General features: G+C 40.6%; 1 protein-coding gene across 3 annotated transcripts in view; it reads left to right on the top strand.

The window, feature by feature from the left end:
• The window catches only part of NCK2 (NCK adaptor protein 2), an 89,236-nt gene that overhangs the window by 44,494 nt on the left and 23,353 nt on the right, over positions 1-21,389 (top strand). For all 3 annotated transcript variants that reach the window (XM_063458231.1, XM_063458240.1, XM_063458247.1), the window contains exon 2: positions 10,175-10,416. In XM_063458231.1, coding sequence (XP_063314301.1) covers positions 10,191-10,416 — 226 coding nt within the window. In that variant the 5' untranslated portion in view covers positions 10,175-10,190. The remainder of the gene's footprint in view (positions 1-10,174; positions 10,417-21,389) is intronic.

Genomic DNA, 21,389 nt, shown 5'->3' with positions numbered 1-21,389 from the left:
GGAGAGGCCGGGCAGGTGAACTCCTGAACGGGGTCTTTGGATACGGCCCATAGTCCTTGGGCAGGAGGCTAGCTAGCAGGCTCCTGCAGGAGCTTGTGGCATAGGCACGTTTGCCACAGACAGCATGCCTGTTGTTCCTATACACCCTAGTCAACACTAGCAGCGTTGGCTAAGCAGTTAGCATAGTAACCGTGCTGTGGCTGTTATATTTGGGAGAGAAGATAGACTATATGTGGGCGGTGTTTTCTGCTCTCCCTTGTGGGTCAATTCTTTGCATTAAGACCTATTTTTTTTATTTTTTTATTATTCTTTATTTTTGTTGTGCACTTAATAAACACATACACTTGGTGTGTCACATCAGCGACATCAGGGTAAATTGGCAAACATTTGCAATACGTTCGATAGTCGGGCACATTTTAAGTTTAAAGAGATCGATATTTCCACAGTTTAGGTTCTCGTTTTGTTTGAGTAAGTTAGCAATATGCATATGTCAGAGAAGAGTAGTCAAAGGAGTGACCAAGAAGGAAAACATGATGATATATACAGTCATAACATAAACAAGGCAGTAGGATTAAGTATATGCTAGACTGATTAATAAGGCAGACAACCCTTGTCTGGCTAGGTAGGGAGTGAGTGGCTGCTGTTTTGCTTAAACTAGCAGTTAAGTAGCTGGAAGGAAGAGAATGCAGGTGTACACTGCTAGGTAAAAAATCAGGTTAGAGTAGTTAAGCTCTGTGGCAGTAGTGTTTTGTTGAGGCGTATATTCATCTCTCCTAAGCATGTCTGACATATCTGACCTAGCATATGATATCTATCTTGTGTCTTAACGTAATTTTTGTGAGATATAGATATTCTTATGTTAACCAATGAGTGTGTGTTAAAATGTAGTATACATGTAAGTGGTATTTGAATGCCAGGGAGATATGCGAGTTAAGCCTTGCTGAGCATAAACTAATAATAAGTAACACGTGGGGTAACTTTGAGTGCAGGCAATAGTTGGACACCTTTATTGCTATGCTTTACTAGGGTTTTAGCGTGATAACTGGGTGTAAAGCTTTCATCATACTGCAGACTATTCAGTTGTGCTTTCTTAGTATTTCTCGTGAAAGTGGTCCCCTGGGTGCCCCGTCATAACACATCATGTGAGTATAAAAATGTAGGTGCATAGGATCGATGTCTACATGAGCAGGTGTGTAGATTAGTGCCCTGGAATGTGTTCGTTATGAGACCGGGGTGTGTACATGGGTTAATGCTTGTATAAGAGGACTCACGTAACTTTCTAAGTTTGGAAGCGTGTGGGTGTACATGCGGTGTTATGGGTGGTGTACCTTTTGTAAGTTCAGTTGACATTTAAGCAACTAGATGATAATAATAAGTGGGAATGCTAATGGTTCCCCCTCCCTTCGATCCACCTTGCAAATGATCAGTGGAGTCTCTGTAGCCTATATTGAGCACCTATGGTTATTTAATCTGGGTTAGGAAATATGCAATAGGCAGCTTGCCCGATAGTCACATCACCCGGTTTCTGTCGGCCCACGTCCTGCAGGGCTGAGCGCGGTCCCACCGTGCAGATTGTTGCGTCCAGCACAGTGCCTCTTAGGGGAAGTGGAGCCAGGTCCCAAATCCGTGTGGACGTGAACTCAGTGGGGTGTACAAAGTCCTCTTTTGCGATTCTCCATGTTCGGTGTGCCCCTTGTTTCAAGTGTGGGTTTTCTACCTACTTGGGGCCATCAGTAAATAAAAATAAAACAAGAATCCAAAATTGGGGAGTGTACAGTGAAAGCAAAAATAGTCTCCTGAGTCCCAACAGGGTTCTGTTCAGCTGACCTAGCCGGGGCAGGGGAGGGGAGGTTGCCCGGCAGTGGGGGGAAGTCCAGAGCTTGGGGTACATATGTTGTGGTGTAAGGTAGTCTGGCAGCTGTCTGTTCCTGCATGGATCCCTGCTGGTGTTCTCTGTAGTGTTGCGTTGCATCCTTGCCGGAGTCTGGTGGCGAGTTATAGTCTTCTGCGGGTAAGTGGCCTGTGTCCTTAGGTTGTGATCGCCGCATATGTGTCAGGTGTGGAGCTTTGGGGGAGGAATGGGGTGATCCATTCTGGATTCCAGATGTGGGTGCGGGTTGGGGAGCTTTTATTGTTGTCAGTTGGTCCTTCTGGGGGTAACAAATCCTGAGGCAGACCCAAGGATTGCAGCATGGCCGGAGCGTCCTGGATATCTCGGATGGTGTGTATGTTCGATCCTCGTTGTACCATCAGTGCTCTGGAGGGTCGCCAGCGGTAATCTATCTTGCGGGCGCGGAGTACTGAGGTGAGCGATCTGCACCAGGCCAGGGTGCCATTGGACAGGTCTGCATAAAACGAGAGATTCATGCTCTCAAAGCGGTAGGGTGTTCTGCCGCGGAGGGAAGCCATGATCGCTGCCTTGTCTCTGCCTCTGCGGAGGGTGACAATGACATCCCTCATGGCTGGGGGTGGTGCGCTTTTTGGTTTAGGGACTCTGAAGCCTTCTTCTGGGGTGGTTATGGTGGTCTGTCTGTTTATCAATATTGTCGGTAATAGGCAGTTAATATTGTCGGTAGTTCGGCCTCTGGGATGTCCTCAGGGAATCCCCTGATTTTGATGTTGGAGCTCCGCCTGGCATCCTCCAGATTAGCGAGGCGGTGTTCGTATTGCTGGGTTAGCTGTTTCAGGTCTAGCATGGTGTGTTGCAGTGTGGCGATGGTTTGGTGATGCGGCCTGTCAGGTCTGCGCAGAGCGCTGTGACATCTTCGTGGAAGCTTTTTTTCAGATCTGCTAGCAGTGCTTTCATAACCGCTGTGGTAATCGGTTCTGAGCCTGCCTCCAGTCCTCAGTGTTTCATCTTCCGTGGTGGGTTAGAGGGCTGTGGGTGCTCCTCCTCTGCGTCGTCAGACATATCCTCCGAGAAATCCGAGCACCCGCCATGTAACGCCGCCATGCTTGTTTCAGTGGCTCCTCGTGTTTGCCTCCACATCTCCCCGATCGTGTGTCCCGGGTGAGCTTGTTTGGTATCGTTTTCTTCCCCTTTCTCCCCATGTGGTACTAGGGTGTTTGCCGTTTGGTTGGAGTGTGAGGGAGGTTATTCTGAGCGTTTTTCCCCGTGTGAGTCTTGGAGCTCTCCATGCTTGTGACCGTTCGCTTCGGTGTTCAGGCTCCGCCCCCCCAGAAAGACATTTTTTTTAACACGTTGTTATCCCAGTCTCTACAAAGCCTAGGAAATCTGCTAGAACATTGTATAGATTAATTCCTGTGCGTTTTTAAAAGAGAGTATGTTGTAACTGGCATAAAAAGGCACTCTATAATTATGGGAATTATACTTTTTTTTTTTTTCTCTACTCTATTATTTGGAGAATTCCTATCCAACAAAAGTTTATCAGAACTGCTCCCAATTGGTGCCTATATTACCACGTATAATTGGTTTTATGCAATACTTCACTGTTATTTTGTGCCCTTTTCTCTGTTTACTCTTTTACTATAATCCATTTTAAGAAATAACAAATGCCAAACAATTCACAGTTTAATTGCATATATATATATAATCCCTTATTTCACTAATTATTGTCTGTAATTATGTCACAAATATTTTGCACTGGCAAATGTTCACTTTTACAGCAAATGTACCACAATTTAAAAAAAACGTAATCTCGCCAAACTGTGTTATGCTTTTACTCTCAGTATTAAGTTACCCAGACTACACAGGTATGAAGCAGGAGTGATTCTTAGAAAGTTACTGTGTGCAAGAGTTATTTGAAATTGATTAATTATATGCACCTATGCTGCTAATGCAAGTGTGTAACTGTGAAGTATGGAGAAGGTATGTCCTAAATGGTCTTTCTATAACCAATATGGCTCCATACAAAACAAGATGCCCTTAACTACAAATTATCTTATGCTGACTGCCATTTTTATTACCAATTCAAACAGACCTAAATAAAAACTGTTGTTTTGAATGGGCAGTTAGAACTAAAGATTATGCTCAGTCTGCATGATGGTACATTATCAGGGTTATTTTCTCAAGTGAGAATTTCTAAGAGAATTTAAAATTTAAGACTCAAGTAGCTATTCAGTAGTGATTTGAAATTGCCATGGTGCCTATAGTTTGTATGTACTGAGTTTAACCCCTTTGCTGTCAGAGGTGTATCTCCACCTCTAGCTATGGCATTGGGCCGTCATTAATCCACAGAAGAGCTCTGGTTGGCTAATGCTGATTATGTGCAGATATTGATGCACCGTGGGACCATCATTGGCCTCAGGCTTCTAAAGGAGCCTCAGGGACCCAGGTAATAGGGAAAAACATTGCTAAGTGGTTTGCCCCATTATCGATGAACCAGGCCAGGGTACTCTTGGCATCATAACAATTACAACATTGGTTTAGAGAAAAAGATTTAGTAGTTTTTTCTTCTTCTTCAAGAAACTTTTGTATAAGTACAGTACATCTTTAATTGCTACTGGAAATCCCTCTGATTAGTTGACAGCTGCGACGTTCTAGCTTTTCTTTGTACTCCACCTCCACTGACCGGTACAACCAGACTAGAATATAGTTCTGATGGCTGAAATGATGAATTGAAATATTATTTGAAAAACACAAGAGTTTATTCACTAAATAGTTGAGATTATTTATTAAACTCTGAATTGCTAAATATTGGGTGAAATAACCAAATTGGAAAAATCTCCAAGTCTCATCTAGGATGTCTAAGGATATTGTCAACTCACTGTTTTGTAAATAAAGTTCATAGTGAATATATACTTGCTAGAATGTTTTACTAGGCAGGATCTAATGGCATTTCCCTAATTTCGGCTTGTGTAAAATACTCCCATACTCACACGTTTAAGCTTCAAGATTGTGGTTTTCCTGTAGATCTTTGTGCAGTTTAGGTGTATTTCTTTTTCTTCTTTTGTCAGTTAAAATTCAGAACACCTGCTGTTGCACGATGCAACGTGATGCAATCTATATAAGAGGGCAAAAAAAAAAAATAGTCGTATGCTACTAACCAGACAGTAAAAGTTACTCGCCACTGAAAACCATAGCATTACTCACCAGTGGTGGTTTTATTCTCACCAGGGATAGTTTCGATTTGAAATATCTATATAATTTAGAATAATTCTAAATAAGATTTAATTATGTGTGTAAATAAATGGCTAGTAATCTTCCACTGGGCATTAAACACGGCATGTATATTAAATATACAGCAAACTGAGCATATAGAATATAGCATCTAGCTATGTATTTCTTAGAATATTATATTTATGATGAATATTTTTTTTCTTATATTAAGACATATTTTTTTCTGAATATCATATATGAGTAACCAGCACCATCCTACTTGCTGCTCTATTGGGTTTGACAACTTTGGTGGGCTATTACTTGAATTGCAGGGCCAGGTTTGATGATCTAGGTCCTGATTTAGTCTTTGACATGACCTGGACGATTGTTTTCTGATGCTCCTAATAATGAGGTTGGTAGAAACCATTGTAGCACATTTCACATGCCAAAAAATCTGAGTTTGCAGTTAGAGATTTTTAAGGTAGATGTTAAAGGAACACTCCAAGCACCATAACCACTACAACAGTTTGTATTGGTTATGGAGCCAGCGTGCACTCCAATGAAGTAGTCAGATTGTTTAGTAACCACCGTGCTTAAACGGACACTATAGTCACCTGAACAACTTTAGCTTAATGAAGCAGTTTTGGTGTATAGAACATGCCCCTGCAGCCTCACTGCTCAATCCTCTTCCATTTAGGAGTTAAATCCCTTTGTTTATGAACCCTAGTCACACCTCCCTCCATGTGACTTGCACAGCCTTCCATAAACACTTCATGTAAAGAGAGCCCTATTTAGGCTTTCTTTATTGCAAGTTCTGTTTAATTAAGATTTTCTTATCCCCTGCTATGTTAATAGCTTGCTAGACCCTGCAAGAGCCTCCTTTATGTGATTAAAGTCCAATTTAGAGATTAAGATACAATTATTTAAGGTAAATTACATTTGTTTGAAAGTGAAACCAGTTTTTTTTTTTCATGCAGGCTCTGTCAATCATAGCCAGGGGAGGTGTGGCTCGGGCTGCATAAACAGAAACAACGTGATTTAACTCCTAAATGACAGTGAATTGAGCAGTGAAATTGCATGGGGAATGATCTATACACTAAAACTGCTTTATTTAGCTAAAGTAATTTAGGTGACTATAGTGTTCCTTTAACTCATTGGCAGAGTTTCCAACTGTGAGGAGGCAGGGAGTAGTGCTTTGCCAAATTCATGTAAGAAGTCAAACTAAACCCCAGGGCTCTTCTTGCATTATAACCACTACAGCATGATTTAAGCTGTACATTTATTCAATCCATTATGTATCAGTTTATGGTCAATGTGATGATTTTTATTTGATTTGTTGAGAGCACAATGGACACTTCATCAGACCTAAAGCTAATGTAAAACCACTATAAATCATGCATTTCTTTAGTTCATAACATAGCAAAATACATAACTCTTCTTCCAATTGGTTTGTAAATATTACAAACTATTCATCTTGTTCCTTTTTTGATAGATCATTCATAATTATTTACTCAAAAATGTTTTACTTGTTTACCTAATTCACATATTCAAGAAATGCACGCTCCAGTGAGCTAAGCCTGTGGAACTAAAGGTTTGTGACATTTAAATGTCCCATAATATATGCCTGTCTGCCTCAATAAATAACGTAAAGGTTAAAGTTTCATAGAAATTAACTGCAGTAACAGAAGCAATGCATCACTCAAAGCTTTGTTTCTGTTTCTGTACTTCTTCTTTTGAGTTACGGATTTTGTTTTTATTGTATTGTTTTTAATTAGTTTTTAAATGTCATTGCAGGGCTAAGAATGACTTAAAAGGACACTAGGGTAACAGAACCACTACAGCTTAACATAGTGTTTCTGGTGTCTATAGCCTGTCCCTGCATGCTTTTTAATGTAAACTCTGCCTGCTGCCTAGGAACACCTTTAGTGGCCACTAGAGGTGCTTCCTAGACCAGTGCTGCATAGTGTCTTGCATGGAGATGGCGAACGTTCCTAATAGAGATGCATTGAATCAATGCATCTCTATGAGGCGATGCTAATTGGCGCTGCACAGCTTTTTGCCGCGCATGCACAATAGCCTCCTAATACTTTTCTGTGGGAAAGCACTAGATTGGCTAAATTCATAAAGTTTGATCTCAGCTGTAGAGGCATTGCCAGCTGCAGCAAGACCCGCACGGTGTGGAAGAAAAAATTAGCTTAAACACTGTTTTACTGCACAGTGGGGGTGCCGGACACTTAAATAGTTATTCTTGTTATGTGTGTGTTCCTGACACTATAGTATTGCTTTAAAGCGGCACTGTCATGCTGAACTTACCTTTCCTCAATCTCTTCCTCTTCTCCCCCTCTCTCAGGATCTGTTCTTCTTTTCTTACTGTCTTCTTTAGTTTTCTTTAAAATCATAAGACAAAGTAGGGACTCTTTGCCTTATGGAGGTTTCCTCCGCTTGACCAGCTTTGACCAGCGGAGGAGCAAAGTGTGCTTCATTTCTGCTGGTCAGAGCAATTTTCCCACAATTCTCACCTTTCCTCCCTGTTCCCACGATGCTTCCTGTCAGTATTGCCGAACGTCCTGTCACTTAGACAGAACGCCGGCAAAACTGCCGAATTGCATCCTAACAGAATGAGAACAGTTTCTCCATTCGTGTTAGGAAGCAATTCGGGACTTTGTTCGAATGAATGAAACTCCAATCCTATTCGTGCTGTGGCTGCATCTTGCAGCTGCTTAGTAGATAACTCCCTAATTCCCACGGTATTAGGGAGTTATCTACTACAAGGCTGAAATACCTAAATTGATTACTTGGTATTAGTAAATTCAGCCCCTATTTGCTATACTGCGAGTAGGGGCATGTCTATTAAACAGTGAGCAACCGGTGGCTGCTCACTGTTAAAAAAAAAAAAAAAAAAAACTATAAGGGGGGGGTGGGGGGGGGAGAGACCTACTGTCCTCCCCCCCTGGCCCCCACCCCTGAGCGGTGGGTGGGGGCCCTAAAACACAATAAGGGGGGGGGAGACCTTCTGTCCTCCCCCCCGGCCCACACCCCTGAGCGGTGGGTGGGGGCCCTATATAAGAATGGTGGGGGGCCTACTGTCCTCCCCCCTGGTCCCCACCCCTGAGCGGTGGGTGGGGGCCCTAAAATACAATAGGGGGGGCCTACTGTCCTCCCCCCCGGCCCACACCCCTGAGTGATGGGTGGGGGCCCTATATAAGAATGGTGGGGGGGCCTACTGTCCTCCCCCCCTGGTCCCCACCCCTGAGCAGTGGGTGGGGGCCATAAAAAACAATAAGGGAGGGACCTACTGTCCTCCTCCCCTGGCCCCCACCCCTGAGCGGTGGGTGGGGGCCCTAAAAAAAAAAAAACAATAAGGGGGGGACCTACTGTCCACGGCCCCCACCCCTGAGCGGCAGGTGGGGGCCCTAAAGAAAAATCCCCTCCACATTCAAGGTGACTAGAGGTCCCAAGCCCCTAGTCACCCCCCCCCCCCCCAAATAAAACTATCCCATATCTACCCCTTCACCCTAAAAATAGTGAGGGGGCAATAAAATAACTAACCTGTAAACAAAAATTAAACTTGCCATTTGACGTCTTCTTTTTTCTAAAATCTTCATTTTTCAGCCCCAAAAAGGGCCAAATAAAAAGCCATCATACCCGTCGAACTTAAAATAAAATAAAAAACCTGAGCGCAAAAAAAAATCCCGATGAAAAAGAAAAAAACAGACGCTAAAAATATTAATCCATCTTCACCCATGGAGGGCTCCGCGCAGACTGAGCTCTGCAGGGCGGGGGAAGGCTTATAAAGCCTTGCTCCGCCCTGCAATTAGGCTAAGAACACTCTGATTGGTTGGTTTAAGCCAATCAGAGTGCTCTTTGTCATTTTACACAGCGTGGGAAAATTCCAAAGAACTTTCCCACACTGTGTAAAATTACACAGAGCACTGTGATTGGATGGATTTCAAGGAGGGAGCTGCGCGCCGGTAGCTCCCTCCTTGTAATAAACTGCACGAAAAAACGAACACTGATACTCAGTGTTAGTTTGTTCGTCTGAAATTCCTAGTCGTTCATACGTCTTTCTGATGAATGAATGAATAGATGAAATTCCCGTTCGCATGTCCAAGTGTTTAACTGGGCATGTGCGGGAATCTCAGTGCTATCTAGTGTGGGCAGATGACTTGTCCCACAGGGACTTGATCTACCCACACCAAGATGGCGGCGCCCTGAATATAGATCTGGGCAGAAAAAAATAAAAATAAAAATAGGTAATATGGGGGGCTTAGGGGCATTTTGGGTGACTAGGGGGTCAATTAGAGATAGTGGAGGCGGGTTAAAAAAAACGGGATTTGGCCATGACGGTGTCGCTTTAATGCTAATAACTCTGTGTCAGGCATTTTTTTTTCTTTAATTTTTTGTTTCCAAAGAATTACATTTTGAATGACTCTTCAAAACCTTTAGAGGGTTACTCCAATCAAAATCCATTTAAAAAAAAAAAAAGAAAATACTTGAAATAACTGGTTTTGGTTAGAGTAACTTTTGCATAAACGTACCTCTGCTCCAGAGCCAAGTTCTCCCCTCCACCCGCTTCTCCTCCGTTGATCTGTCTGATTGCCAGGGGCTTAGGGGAGGAAATGGGTGGCTAAAGGGAAAGTGCTGTCTAACATGCTGTGCTAAATGTGCACAGATTTCACATTAGCCGGTCCAAAATTCTTATTTCTGGCTTACTAATGACGCCACAAAGGTGTTGCTGAAGTTACACCTCCGGCAGCATAGAGGTTAAATTCTGTATGTGCAGCATTAAGCGTTCCACAGCAAAACGGCCCACATTCAGACTCCAGGCGCTATGACCATTTCACATTATTAAAGTGGTCATGGAACTTGGAGTATCCCTTTACGTTCAGAAAATGTATGATGCATTCTGTAATACATGTGCTTACATTTATAAAGTACTGTGTTTTTGTTATTGGAATTTTTCAACTAATAATTGTTATACAATGTAGTGTAATATGGAGCATGTTTGTGTGTGTGTGTATATATATATATATATATATATATATTATTTATTTTATATATTTGTGTGTATATTTGTATGTAAATAAACAAAAGGTTTTAATGTCTTCTTGGCAGATTGACTCCATGAAAGATGACAGAGGAGGTCATTGTCATTGCCAAGTGGGATTATACGGCACAACAGGATCAAGAACTTGCTATAAAAAAAAATGAACGCCTGTGGCTACTTGATGACTCCAAAACATGGTGGAGAGTAAGGAATGCTGCAAACAAAACTGGATATGTGCCATCAAACTATGTTGAACGAAAGAATAGCTTAAAAAAAGGATCCCTTGTTAAAAATTTGAAGGATACGTTGGGTAAGACATCTTTTTTTTTTTTTTTTTAAATAAGGATGTTATCATCAAGCTTCTCACAGGAAATCTACATAATTATTTAACACATTTGATTAATTCCTCACAGTCTGCAGGATTATGAGTCAGTTTAGGAGAATTGCTGAATCTGATAACTTGTTGGCAGCTTGTTGGGTCAGGAAAGCGTCCGGACATATAAGGGGAAATTCCGCTGGGTGGCAAAAAAGCAACCACACCGAGCTCGTTCATCCGATACCAAAAATGGGGAATCGTGGCAGTGGTGTAGGGTCTTAGTAGATAGTAGTGGGTAGCCTGTAGCAAGCCAGGTCATCCCCCCAGCTCCAGGCCTGATTGAAGGTCGGCATCGCTGGGGCCACTAACTCTTTTGGAGTCCGAGTCTTTTACAACCGGGGAAAAGCTGAAGGCCTTGCTGCTCCTCCGCCGCCTGTGGCAATCGGTTCTCCACTTACATGGATGATGCACAGGGGCAGCACCCTTGTTGGCCTCAGGCCTAGACGGGCCAGAGTCAAGATTATCAGGCTTCTTTGCCAAGGTTGCGTCCAAGGGTGTCCAACTCATTCTCCGGCTTCCGCGTCTCCGACCGCCCATCAGATCCCGAGACAGGGTTGCAGCTCTGTTTACCTCTATGGCCGTCCAGAAGCGGCCAAACAGCTCTTACAGATAAAGTCACGGCGACTGGAGAGGCAGAAGCAATGCGGTTTGTCTCCTGTTCCAGCTAGGAATCGGCCTTTGGCAGAGGTACCCAGCCGGGGTACAGGGAACTCTGTTACACCATCAGTAAATTATATTAGTGTATTTGCTTGTTCTCTAAGCTAACCATGGTGCTAACAATGGTGCACGTTGCCTTTGTAAGTTGCCATAATACAGACAGTGACTCGAGTATAAGCCGAGGGGGGCTTTTTCAGCACAAAAAAATGTGCCGAAAAACTTGGCTTATACTCGAGTATATACGGTACATAAATTATTTCACCAAAAACAGCCAACACTCATGTTTTTGGAACATGTTATCCCAGAGTTATTATTTTCTATTAACACAGACTTGAATGCATTTTACGTGTACCTTTTTATTACATTTATTTTAGGGTTAGTGTTTCTTTTATCTTAGCTTAGGCCCTACCGTCAACAACTCTGTTTGAATAGCAGAATGTAGTCTCCTATCCAGCCTTAAAATTACCCGAAGTTGACTGAAATTAAATTGCCAGCAATAAATAGTAGCTGCTGCCCAGGAGCATAACCGTCATAAATCTTGGACCGGCCATGACATGTATGTCCTAATTGTTGTTTGACTAAACATTTTTTATTATTATTTTCAATTTGACAGTTTTTATCGTTTTGGGGGGGGGGGGGGGGGGGAAGGGAGGCAGGGAGGCATAGGGGTATAATCAACCATCTTTCGGGTTTCACGCCCTGTCTGGGGGTGACTGTTGCTGCCTGGGTCTATTGCCTCTCGTCTGCCTGTGGGGCTGGGTGTCTCTTACGATTTCAGGACCTGCTGTTCCAGGGTCGTCCCTTCGGTGGGTCTGACTGAGTTTGTGGCTAGTCTGTACCTGCGTTTCTTGGCAGGGTTTTTTGTCTGCTTGTCTTAGTCACTGTGTGTCAAGGGGGTGTGAGATCCCCAGCTGTTATACCTTTGGATTAATTTAAGTGTTGCTTCATCTAAGTGTTGCTTCTAAGTGTGTGTGTGGTTGGAGATATTCTGGAGATAACCTGGAGGTAATCTGAGGTATTCAGGAGGATAAATAAAAAGTTAAGGTTTGTTTGATTTAAATTATTCACCTCATTGGAATGGCAGACTTAGTTCAGTGTAATAGTTGCTTTGCATTTGTTTCACGTTCCACTTTTTGGAGGTTTGGTTGTTGTCTAATCTGTAGACAGTTCTCTATCTTGCAGCAGGAGATTGTATTTTTGAAGTCTGAGATTTGTAAATTATCTGGTAAACAAACTCAGGCTGGAACTGCTGCAAAGCCACTGCCGCAGAGACATACTAGGAATGGCAGATGGATTACTGTAGGATCTGGTAGACTTGGAGTTGTGGATAAAAGGCATATTGCACAGTCTGTTGCTCTACATAATTCATTTTCTGCACTTTCAGAGTGTAGTGGTGTCGTGGAGAGAGACACTGAGGCTAGTGGTGTTGTGCAGAGAGGAACTGAGGCTAGTGGTGTTGTGCAGAGAGGCACTGAGGCTAGTGGTGTTGTGGAGAGAGGCACTGAGGCTAGTGGTGTTGTGCAGAGAGACACTGAGGCTAGTGGTGTTGTGCAGAGAGGCACTGAGGCTAGTGGTGTTGTGCAGAGAGGCACTGAGGCTAGTGGTGTTGTGCAGAGAGGCACTGAGGCTAGTGGTGTTGTGCAGAGAGGCACTGAGGCTAGTGGTGTTGTGCAGAGAGGCACTGAGGCTAGTGGTGTTGTGCAGAGAGGCACTGAGGCTAGTGGTGTTGTGCAGAGAGGCACTGAGGCTAGTGGTGTTGTGCAGAGAGGCACTGAGGCTAGTGGTGTTGTGCAGAGAGGCACTGAGGCTAGTGGTGTTGTGCAGAGAGGCACTGAGGCTAGTGGTGTTGTGCAGAGAGGCTTGAAGACTATGGTGAGGCCTAATATAAAGCAGTTGTTGGGGGATTCCATCATAAGAGGTGTGGAGATGGACAATGGTGGTCTTGTGAGGTGTCTTCCCGGAGCTACTGCTCACAGAGACAGGAGACGTATCTGTAATATTGTTAAGCAAGCAAAGCAGGAAGGGGAATTGGATGTACTTGTCCATTTAAGGACAAATGACTTGGCTTGCAATGAGGTTTCAGAGGTTAAGGAAGTTTTTAGTGTTTTTGCCAATGATATTCGGCAGGTTGCTTCCACACTGTCATTCTCTGAAGTTCTGCCTGTGCATAACACTCAGAACGACAGGCGGATGCGTATTAGGGACTTTAACTTGTGGCTTGGTGAATGGTGTCGGGAGCAAGGATTTGGCTTTATTGCTCATGGTAGCTCTGTTTGGAATGGAAATAAACTGTACAAAAAGATGGTTTGCATCTTTCTCAAAAGGGAACAAATGTTCTCAGTGAGCAGTTCAGAGGCTTTGCTAGGACGTGTTTAAACTAGGAGGGGGGGGGGCCAAAAGGGTGATAAAACATCAATCCAATTGTCCCCCAAAACAAGGACAGAAGGTGTCTGTAGCAAGTCAAGTGTGTTAAAAAATGATAAGCTTAGAGTCATGTCTACAAATGCTCGCAGTTTAGGGAAGAAGATCCATGAACTTGTGGCAATAATGGCAACTGATAGTATAGATTTAGTCGCTGTTACTGAGACATGGTATAATGAGAAAAATGACTGGGACATAGCAATACCAGGGTACTCTTTATATAGAAAAGACAGGGAAGGCAAGAAAGGGGGAGGGGTGGCCCTGTATGTAAAGGATAGCATAAAATCTAGCCTAATAAAGGTTAGTGAGGCGAACATAGAGTCCGTTTGGGTTACGTTAGAATTTGGTAATCACACAGTAACTCGTGTAGGTGTGATTTATAGGCCCCCAGGACAAATTGAAGAGTTAGATAACTACTAGTTGAAGAAATGGCTAAAATGACAATGAAGGGGGAAGTTATCATCATGGGTGACTTTAATCTTCCTGATGTGAATTGGAAAACAAAAATAGCTACTTGTGCCAGGAGCACACATATTCTAAACTCCCTACTGGGATTGTCTCTAAAACAAGTCGTTGAGGAGCCAATTCGTAAAGAGGCCATACTAGATTTAGTGTTAACAAATGGAGATTTGGTATCAGATATTACTGTAGGTGAAAGTTTAGGATCCAGTGATCATCAGTCAGTGTGGTTTAATATAAGAACAGTGACTGAGTCACACCACACAAAAACAAAAGTTTTAGACTTTAGAAAAACAGACTTTTCTAAAATTAGAATATGTGTAAAGGAGTCATTATCAGACTGGAGCCATTTAAATGGAGTCCACAAGAAATGGGATTATTTAAAAGTTGCACTACTGAAGGCAACAGAAAATTGCATTAGGCTTGTCAGTAAAAGCAAAAGATTCAAGAAACCACTGTGGTACACCGCAGATTTGGCCAAAAAAGTAAAAAACAAAAAGTTAGCATTTAGTAATTATAAAAAAAAAACAGAATGAGGAAGACAGAATGACCACTTGCCTGAAGAAGTGGTTTTATCAGAGTCCATACAGATGTTCAAACAGCTACTAGATGCATACTTGCAAAGACAGAATATTCAAGGATATAATCTTTCAATGTAGGGTAATAACTGCTTGATTCAAGGATAAATCTGACTGCCATTCTGGGGTCAAGAAGGAATTTTTTGTCCTAGCTTGTTGCAAAATTGTGCTTCAAACTGGGGTTTTTTTTTTTTTTTTTTGCCTTTTGGATCAACAGCAAAAAACAGGTGTGAGGAAGGCTGAACTTGATGGACGCAAGTCTCTTTTCAGCTATCTAACTATGTAACTATGTAACCTATAAGATTAGGCAGAAAGAGGCTAAGCAAGTTATAAGAGCTTCCAAATCACACACAGAAGAGAAAATAGCACAGTCAGTAAAAAAAGGGGGACAAACTTTTTTTAGATACATAAATGAGAAAAGAAAAGTAAAACAAGGATTAGTTAGATTAAAAACAAAAGAAGGAAGGTATGTAGATGAGGATAAAGGTCTAGCTGACTGCCTCAATGAATATTTTTGTTCGGTATTTACAGATGAAAATTAAGTACCTGCTGTTGTGGCAGTGCCGGAATGTTTGTCATCATTATGCACGCAAAAATAAAGAATTAAAAAAAAAAAAGGAAAGAAAATTAACCCCTTCAGGACCGCTGACGGTTCAGGACCGTCAGCGGTAAAACGTGCGTTTGGACCGCTGACGGTCCTGAACCGTCATAACGGTTTTGGGCTACTTACCTGATCGCCGTCGGTCCCACGGCGGCGATCAGCTCTCCTCCCGGTCCAGGGGGACTGCCTGTCTGCCCGGGCAGTCCCCCCTCGGCAGATCAGGACCCCACGGCCATGTGATCACTCGATCACATGACCGCAATAGGGGTCTTTGTATCTGCCTGCAGGGGGACTGTCTGTGCTGACAGGCAGTCTCCCTGCAAGTGAAAAATCAAAAAAATAAAGTTAAAAAAAAAAACAATCAGTGTAAAAAAAATTATAATATGTGTATATATATATGATATATATACATGTATTATATCTATATATATAATATATGTATATGTATCATATATATAATGTCACACTAAGTGTATTTTTATATTTATATATACGTATATTAATATAAAAATACACTTATATTTAAATTACACACGAATATATACAATATATATAATAACTATATATATGGTATATATATATTATTATAAAATACAAATAATATGTTAATAAAAATAAATAACAAAAAATAAAAATAATTTTTAATAATTAAAAAAAAATTATATATATTCAATTTTATTCTAACAGTATTTTGATATTGATATATATATATTTATATCAAAATACACTTAGAATGTAATGATATATATATCTATGTATAAATAAATAAATAAAAATAATACGAAATATACATATGTCCACATACAAAATTACATTAATAATTTCATAAATATACACGTAGACGTCAAATATATAAATATGTATATATATTAAAATTCTACGTGCATATTTATGTAATATTTTTACCTAATTAAGTAATTTTAATGATTGCAATTTGAGGGACCTGCCTGCCAACCCAGGCCAAAAGTCCAGATAATTTAATTTGCTAGCACTGTGCTTAACCCTGTAACTTTCTATGACACCCTAAATCCTGTACATGGGGGTACTGTTTTACTCGGGAGACTTCGCTGAACACAAAAATTAGTGTTTCAAAACAGTAAAACATATCACAGCGATGATATTGTCAGTGAAAGTGAAGTTTTTTGCATTTTTCACACACAAACAGCTCTTTCACTGAGGATATTATTGCTGTGATATATTTTACTGTTCTGATACACTAATATTTGTGTTCAGCGAAGTCTCCTGAGTATAACAGTACCCCACATGTAGAGGTTTTATAGTGTTTGTGAAAGTTACAGGGTCAAATATAAGGCTTGATTTTTTTTATTGAAATTTGTCAGATTGGTTAGGTTGCCTTTGACAGCGTATGGTAGCCAAGGAATGAGAATTAGCCCCATGATGGCATACCATTTACAAAAGAAGACAACCCAAGGTATTGCAAATGGGGTATGTTCAGCCTTTTTTAGTAGCCACTTAGTCACAAACACCGGCCAAAGTTAGCGGTTTTTGCATTTTTAACACACAAACAAATATAAATGCTAACTTTGGCCAGTGTTTGTGACTAGGTGGCTACTAAAAAAGACTGGACATACCCCATTTTAAATACCCTGGGTTGTCTACTTTAAAAAATATGTACATGTTAGGTGTGTTTCGGGGATTTATGACAGATAACGGTGTAACAATGTCACTATTGATACATTTAAAATATATATATATTGAAACAGCAATTTCCTACTTGTATTTATAGGCCTATAACTTGCAAAAAAAAGCAATAAAGCATGTAAACACTGGGTGTTTTTAAACTCGGGACAAAATTTTGAATCTATTTAGCAGTTTTTTTCATTAGCTTTTGTAGATAAGTAAAAGATTTTTCAAGTAAAAGTCCAAAAACATGTTTTTTTTTTTTTTTTTTTTCACCATATTTCATTATTTTTTTTAAATACAATATATGACATAATATAAATACTGGTATGTAAAGAAAGCCCTTCTTGTCTTGAAAAAAACAATATATAACTTGTATGGGAACCGTAAATGAGAGAGCGGAAAATTACAGCTAAACACAAACACCACAAAAGTGTTAAAACTGCTCTGGTCCTTAACGTACAAACATCGCAAAAACAGGCCGGTCCTGAAGGGGTTAAGGAAAGGGACCTCAGTTAAGAAAAAGGATAAATGAGTCATTTATTACACGTGAGTTTACAGAGGAAGAGGTTCTATTTCAACTGTCAAAAGTAAAGAAAAATAAGTCAATGGGACCTGATGGAATACACCCAAAGCTATTAAAAGAGCTTAGTGGTGTACTAGCAAAACCATTAACAGATTTATTTAACCAATCATTGATAACAGGAGTAGTCCCAGAAGATTGGAAGTTAGCGAATGTTGTGCCCATTCACAAGAAAGGTAGTAGGGAGGAGTCGGGCAACTATAGGCCAGTAAGCCTTACTTCAGTAGTGGGTAAAGTGATGGAAACCATGTTAAAGGGTAGGATTGTTGAACATCTAAAAAACACATGGATTTCAAGATCAGAGACAACATGGGTTTACTTCAGGGAGATCATGCCAAACTAATGTTATTGATTTTTTTGATTGGGTAACTAAAATTATAGATCAGGGTGGTGCAGTAGACATTGCTTACCTAGATTTCAGTAAGGATTTTGACACTGTTGCACATAGAAGGCTTATCAATAAACTACAATCTTTGAGTTTGGATTCCAATATTGTTGAATGGGTAAGGCAGTGGCTGAGTGACAGGCAACAAAGGGTTGTAGTCAATGGAGTATATTCGAAGCTTGGGCTTGTCACCAGTGGGGTACCTCAGAGATCTGTACTTGGACCCATTCTCTTTAATATTTTTAATTGTGATATTGCAGAAGGTCTTGATGGTAAGGTGTATCTTTTTGCGGATGATACTAAGATATGTAACAGGGTTGATGTTCCCGGAGGGATAAGCCAAATGGAAAATGATTTAGGTAAACTAGAAAAATGGTCAGAGTTGTGGCAACTGACATTTAATGTGGATAAGTGCAAGATAATGCATCTTGGACGTAAAAACCCAAGGGCAGAGTACAGAATATTTGATAGAGTCCTAACCTCAACATCTGAGGAAAGGAATTTAGGGGTGATTATTTCTGAGGACTTAAAGGTAGGCAGACAATGTAATAGAGCAGCAGGAAATGCTAGCAGAATGCTTGGTTGTATAGGGAGAGGTATTAGCAGTAGAAAGAGGGAAGTGCTCATGCCATTGTACAGAACACTGGTGAGACCTCACTTGGAGTACTGGAGACCCTATCTTCAGAAGGATATTGATACCTTAGAGAGAGTTCAAAGAAGGGCTACTAAACTGGTTCATGGATTGCAGGATAAAACTTACCAGGAAAGGTTAAAGGATCTTAACATGTATAGCTTGGAGGAAAGACGAGACAGGGTGGATATGATAGAAACATTTAAATACATAAAGGGAATCAACACAGTAAAGGAGGAGACTATATTTAAAAGAAGAAAAACTACCACAACAAGAGGTCTTAAATTAGAGGGGCAGAGGTTTAAAAATATCAGGAAGTATTACTTTACTGAGAGGGTAGTGGATGCATGGAATAGCCTTCCAGCTGAAGTGGTAGAGGTTAACACCGTAAAGGAGTTTAAGCATGCATGGGATAGGCATAAGGCTATCCTAACTATAAGATAAGGCCAGGGACTAATGAAAGTATTTAGAAAACTGGGCAGACTAGATGGGCCGAATGGTTCTTATCTGCCGCCACATTCTATGTTTCTATGTTTCTAATTGCCTTATTTGCTGACTAAACATTTTAATGGGAAATTGCAGTGTATCTAGAAAGGAGGATGGATATGCAGGTGTAAAATCTGTATCTTACTATATGCATTTTGACTATATCACAAAATCTTGAAAGTGTTGCGTATTATCGCGAGAAGGCATGCTCAGCATAATGGCAAAGTGTTTTCCCCAATTTTATATGTGCTCCTGGATATTATTTTGCTAGAAAGTGGAGAACTATTCATTTAAGCACCTGTAGTCACACTGTTTATTTATTTATTGCCTTTGATATGTGCTATATCATAGCACCATTTATATGTGCTATGGAAGCCACACTGATATTGCTTGCTTACTTGTTTAAAGGGGCACCCAAACCACTTAATCTCACTGAAATGGTCTGGATGCAGTGACCATCTATAGAACTGCAGTTTTAGATTGCAGGGTTAAATTCACCTCTAGTGACTCTGTGTTTCAGCCACTAAAGGTGCTTCCAATGCACTGAGCGAGGAACTGTCATGGGTCGCGGAAGTTAAAAATTTCCACTCGCCATTGGTGAGTGGAAATTTAGCCATGGCGAGTGGTACAGGGATACTCCAGGATTGAAGCGGCATCTACCTTTTAAAACTTGGCTAGTGGTGTAGAAATTGTAAGCCCCACTTATTCATTTTCATTTTCTCATATCCTTTATCACGTTGACTGTTCAAATGCATACTAATTCTATTGAACCACAATAGCTCCAATTTGATTATACTGATGTAACTAATTTCTAATCCAAATATTTTACATATCAATATATAATTATAAGAAAAGCTCTAGTGAAAGAAGTGAGAAGTGATGTAGTATAAAAAGTACTGGGTGCTCTTCAAGGAAAAATCCGTTCCCACACCGGATGTATATATATATATACAATAGAGATATTAATGATCCCAAGGCACACCAAGGTTTGCACATAAGTTCTAAGGCCCCCCAGTGGAAGTATACCTTTTTAATGGGTATTTTCATTTGGTACTTTATTAATATATTATTATTGTGGTATTGGTATTATAGATTGGATATGCACTACTTTATGCAATTTCTTTCTGTCAAAACCTATTGATGTATTTTTTCAATGCATGAGTAAATGCTTTTTTTTATGTACAAACCTTGGTGTGCCTTGGGATCATTATCATCTCCATTTTAGCATAAGGACAGATGGTCTGGAAGCAACCCAATACAACCTGGGTAGCAAACGTATGTTTACTTTTTAATAAGTACACTATTCTCTGACCATGATTGTTAATTTCAGAGCATGTTATTCCATTATTTTTAAATTATTTTTCCCACTTTGATCATAAAAAACCTTTTCCACTTCTGTTAAAGAGCAACTGTGATCATGTTTAATGTTTCATAAGCTGATGGCTTGACAGATATAAGTACTGTGAACAGTAATGTAAAAACAGCACCTTTAAAACTAACCCTTTTTAGTGTTCCTTCAACCAGTAGTTTCTAACCTTTTCTGGACTCACATCAATGGGACAATTTCCAAGGCACATATATTTAAAGGAACACTAGCATTCAAGATAAAAACCTTTATTCAAAACGCTGGAGTGAGTAAAATGCCATTTAGATCACTATCCCATTACACTAGCCCTTAACATTATGTTAATTAAATGATTAAACGTACCTCAAATCCAGCAGCAAGCAGGGACCCTTGCTGCAGCTCCATTCTTCTTCTAAGAGATGATCAGTACTTACTGTCTCCGAGTCAATCCAGTGCTTCTCACAGAGAACCATTGGGGGGGCAGGGCACGTGTGGCCTTCACTGTACTGCACGTGTAGTGTTTCTCACAGAGAAGCATTGCCTTCCACTTTGTGCTACAGCTGGTCACTTTCTCCCACAATCAGAGGGAGTCAGAAAAGGCACAGGAGTGGAGAGGACCGAAGAGAGAGCCAGCTGCACTCATATCAACCTCACCAGCATCAGCAGGACCCCAAGGAAGCCACTTGCACACAAAAGGTATGTTAACAGGAGGGTGGCTACACATATATATTTACATATATATATATATATATATATATATATATATATATATATATATATATATATATATATATATATAGTATGTGTCAGTGTTTATATCTGTCTGTCAGGCGTGTGTTTCTGTCAGTGTGTGTGTGTGTATGAATATCTGTGTAAGTTTGTATGTATTTGGCAGTGTATATATGTTTACACACCAACACAACATGCAACACATCCCTGCAATCAAAAACAAACATTGCATATAATTTTAGAATTTGGATGCAGGGGTGTGTTTGTATGTAAACACACCCCTTCATTCAAACATCTGCATTGAAAAGCCAACACTACATACAAACATAACCCCGTATTCAAACGCAGACATTACAAACAAACACACCCCTGTGTTAAAACACAAAAATTA

This window comes from Pelobates fuscus, chromosome 1 (assembly GCF_036172605.1).
Source record: "Pelobates fuscus isolate aPelFus1 chromosome 1, aPelFus1.pri, whole genome shotgun sequence".
NCBI lineage: Eukaryota > Metazoa > Chordata > Amphibia > Anura > Pelobatidae > Pelobates > Pelobates fuscus.
This window is presented reverse-complemented; position numbering and strand designations above follow the sequence as displayed.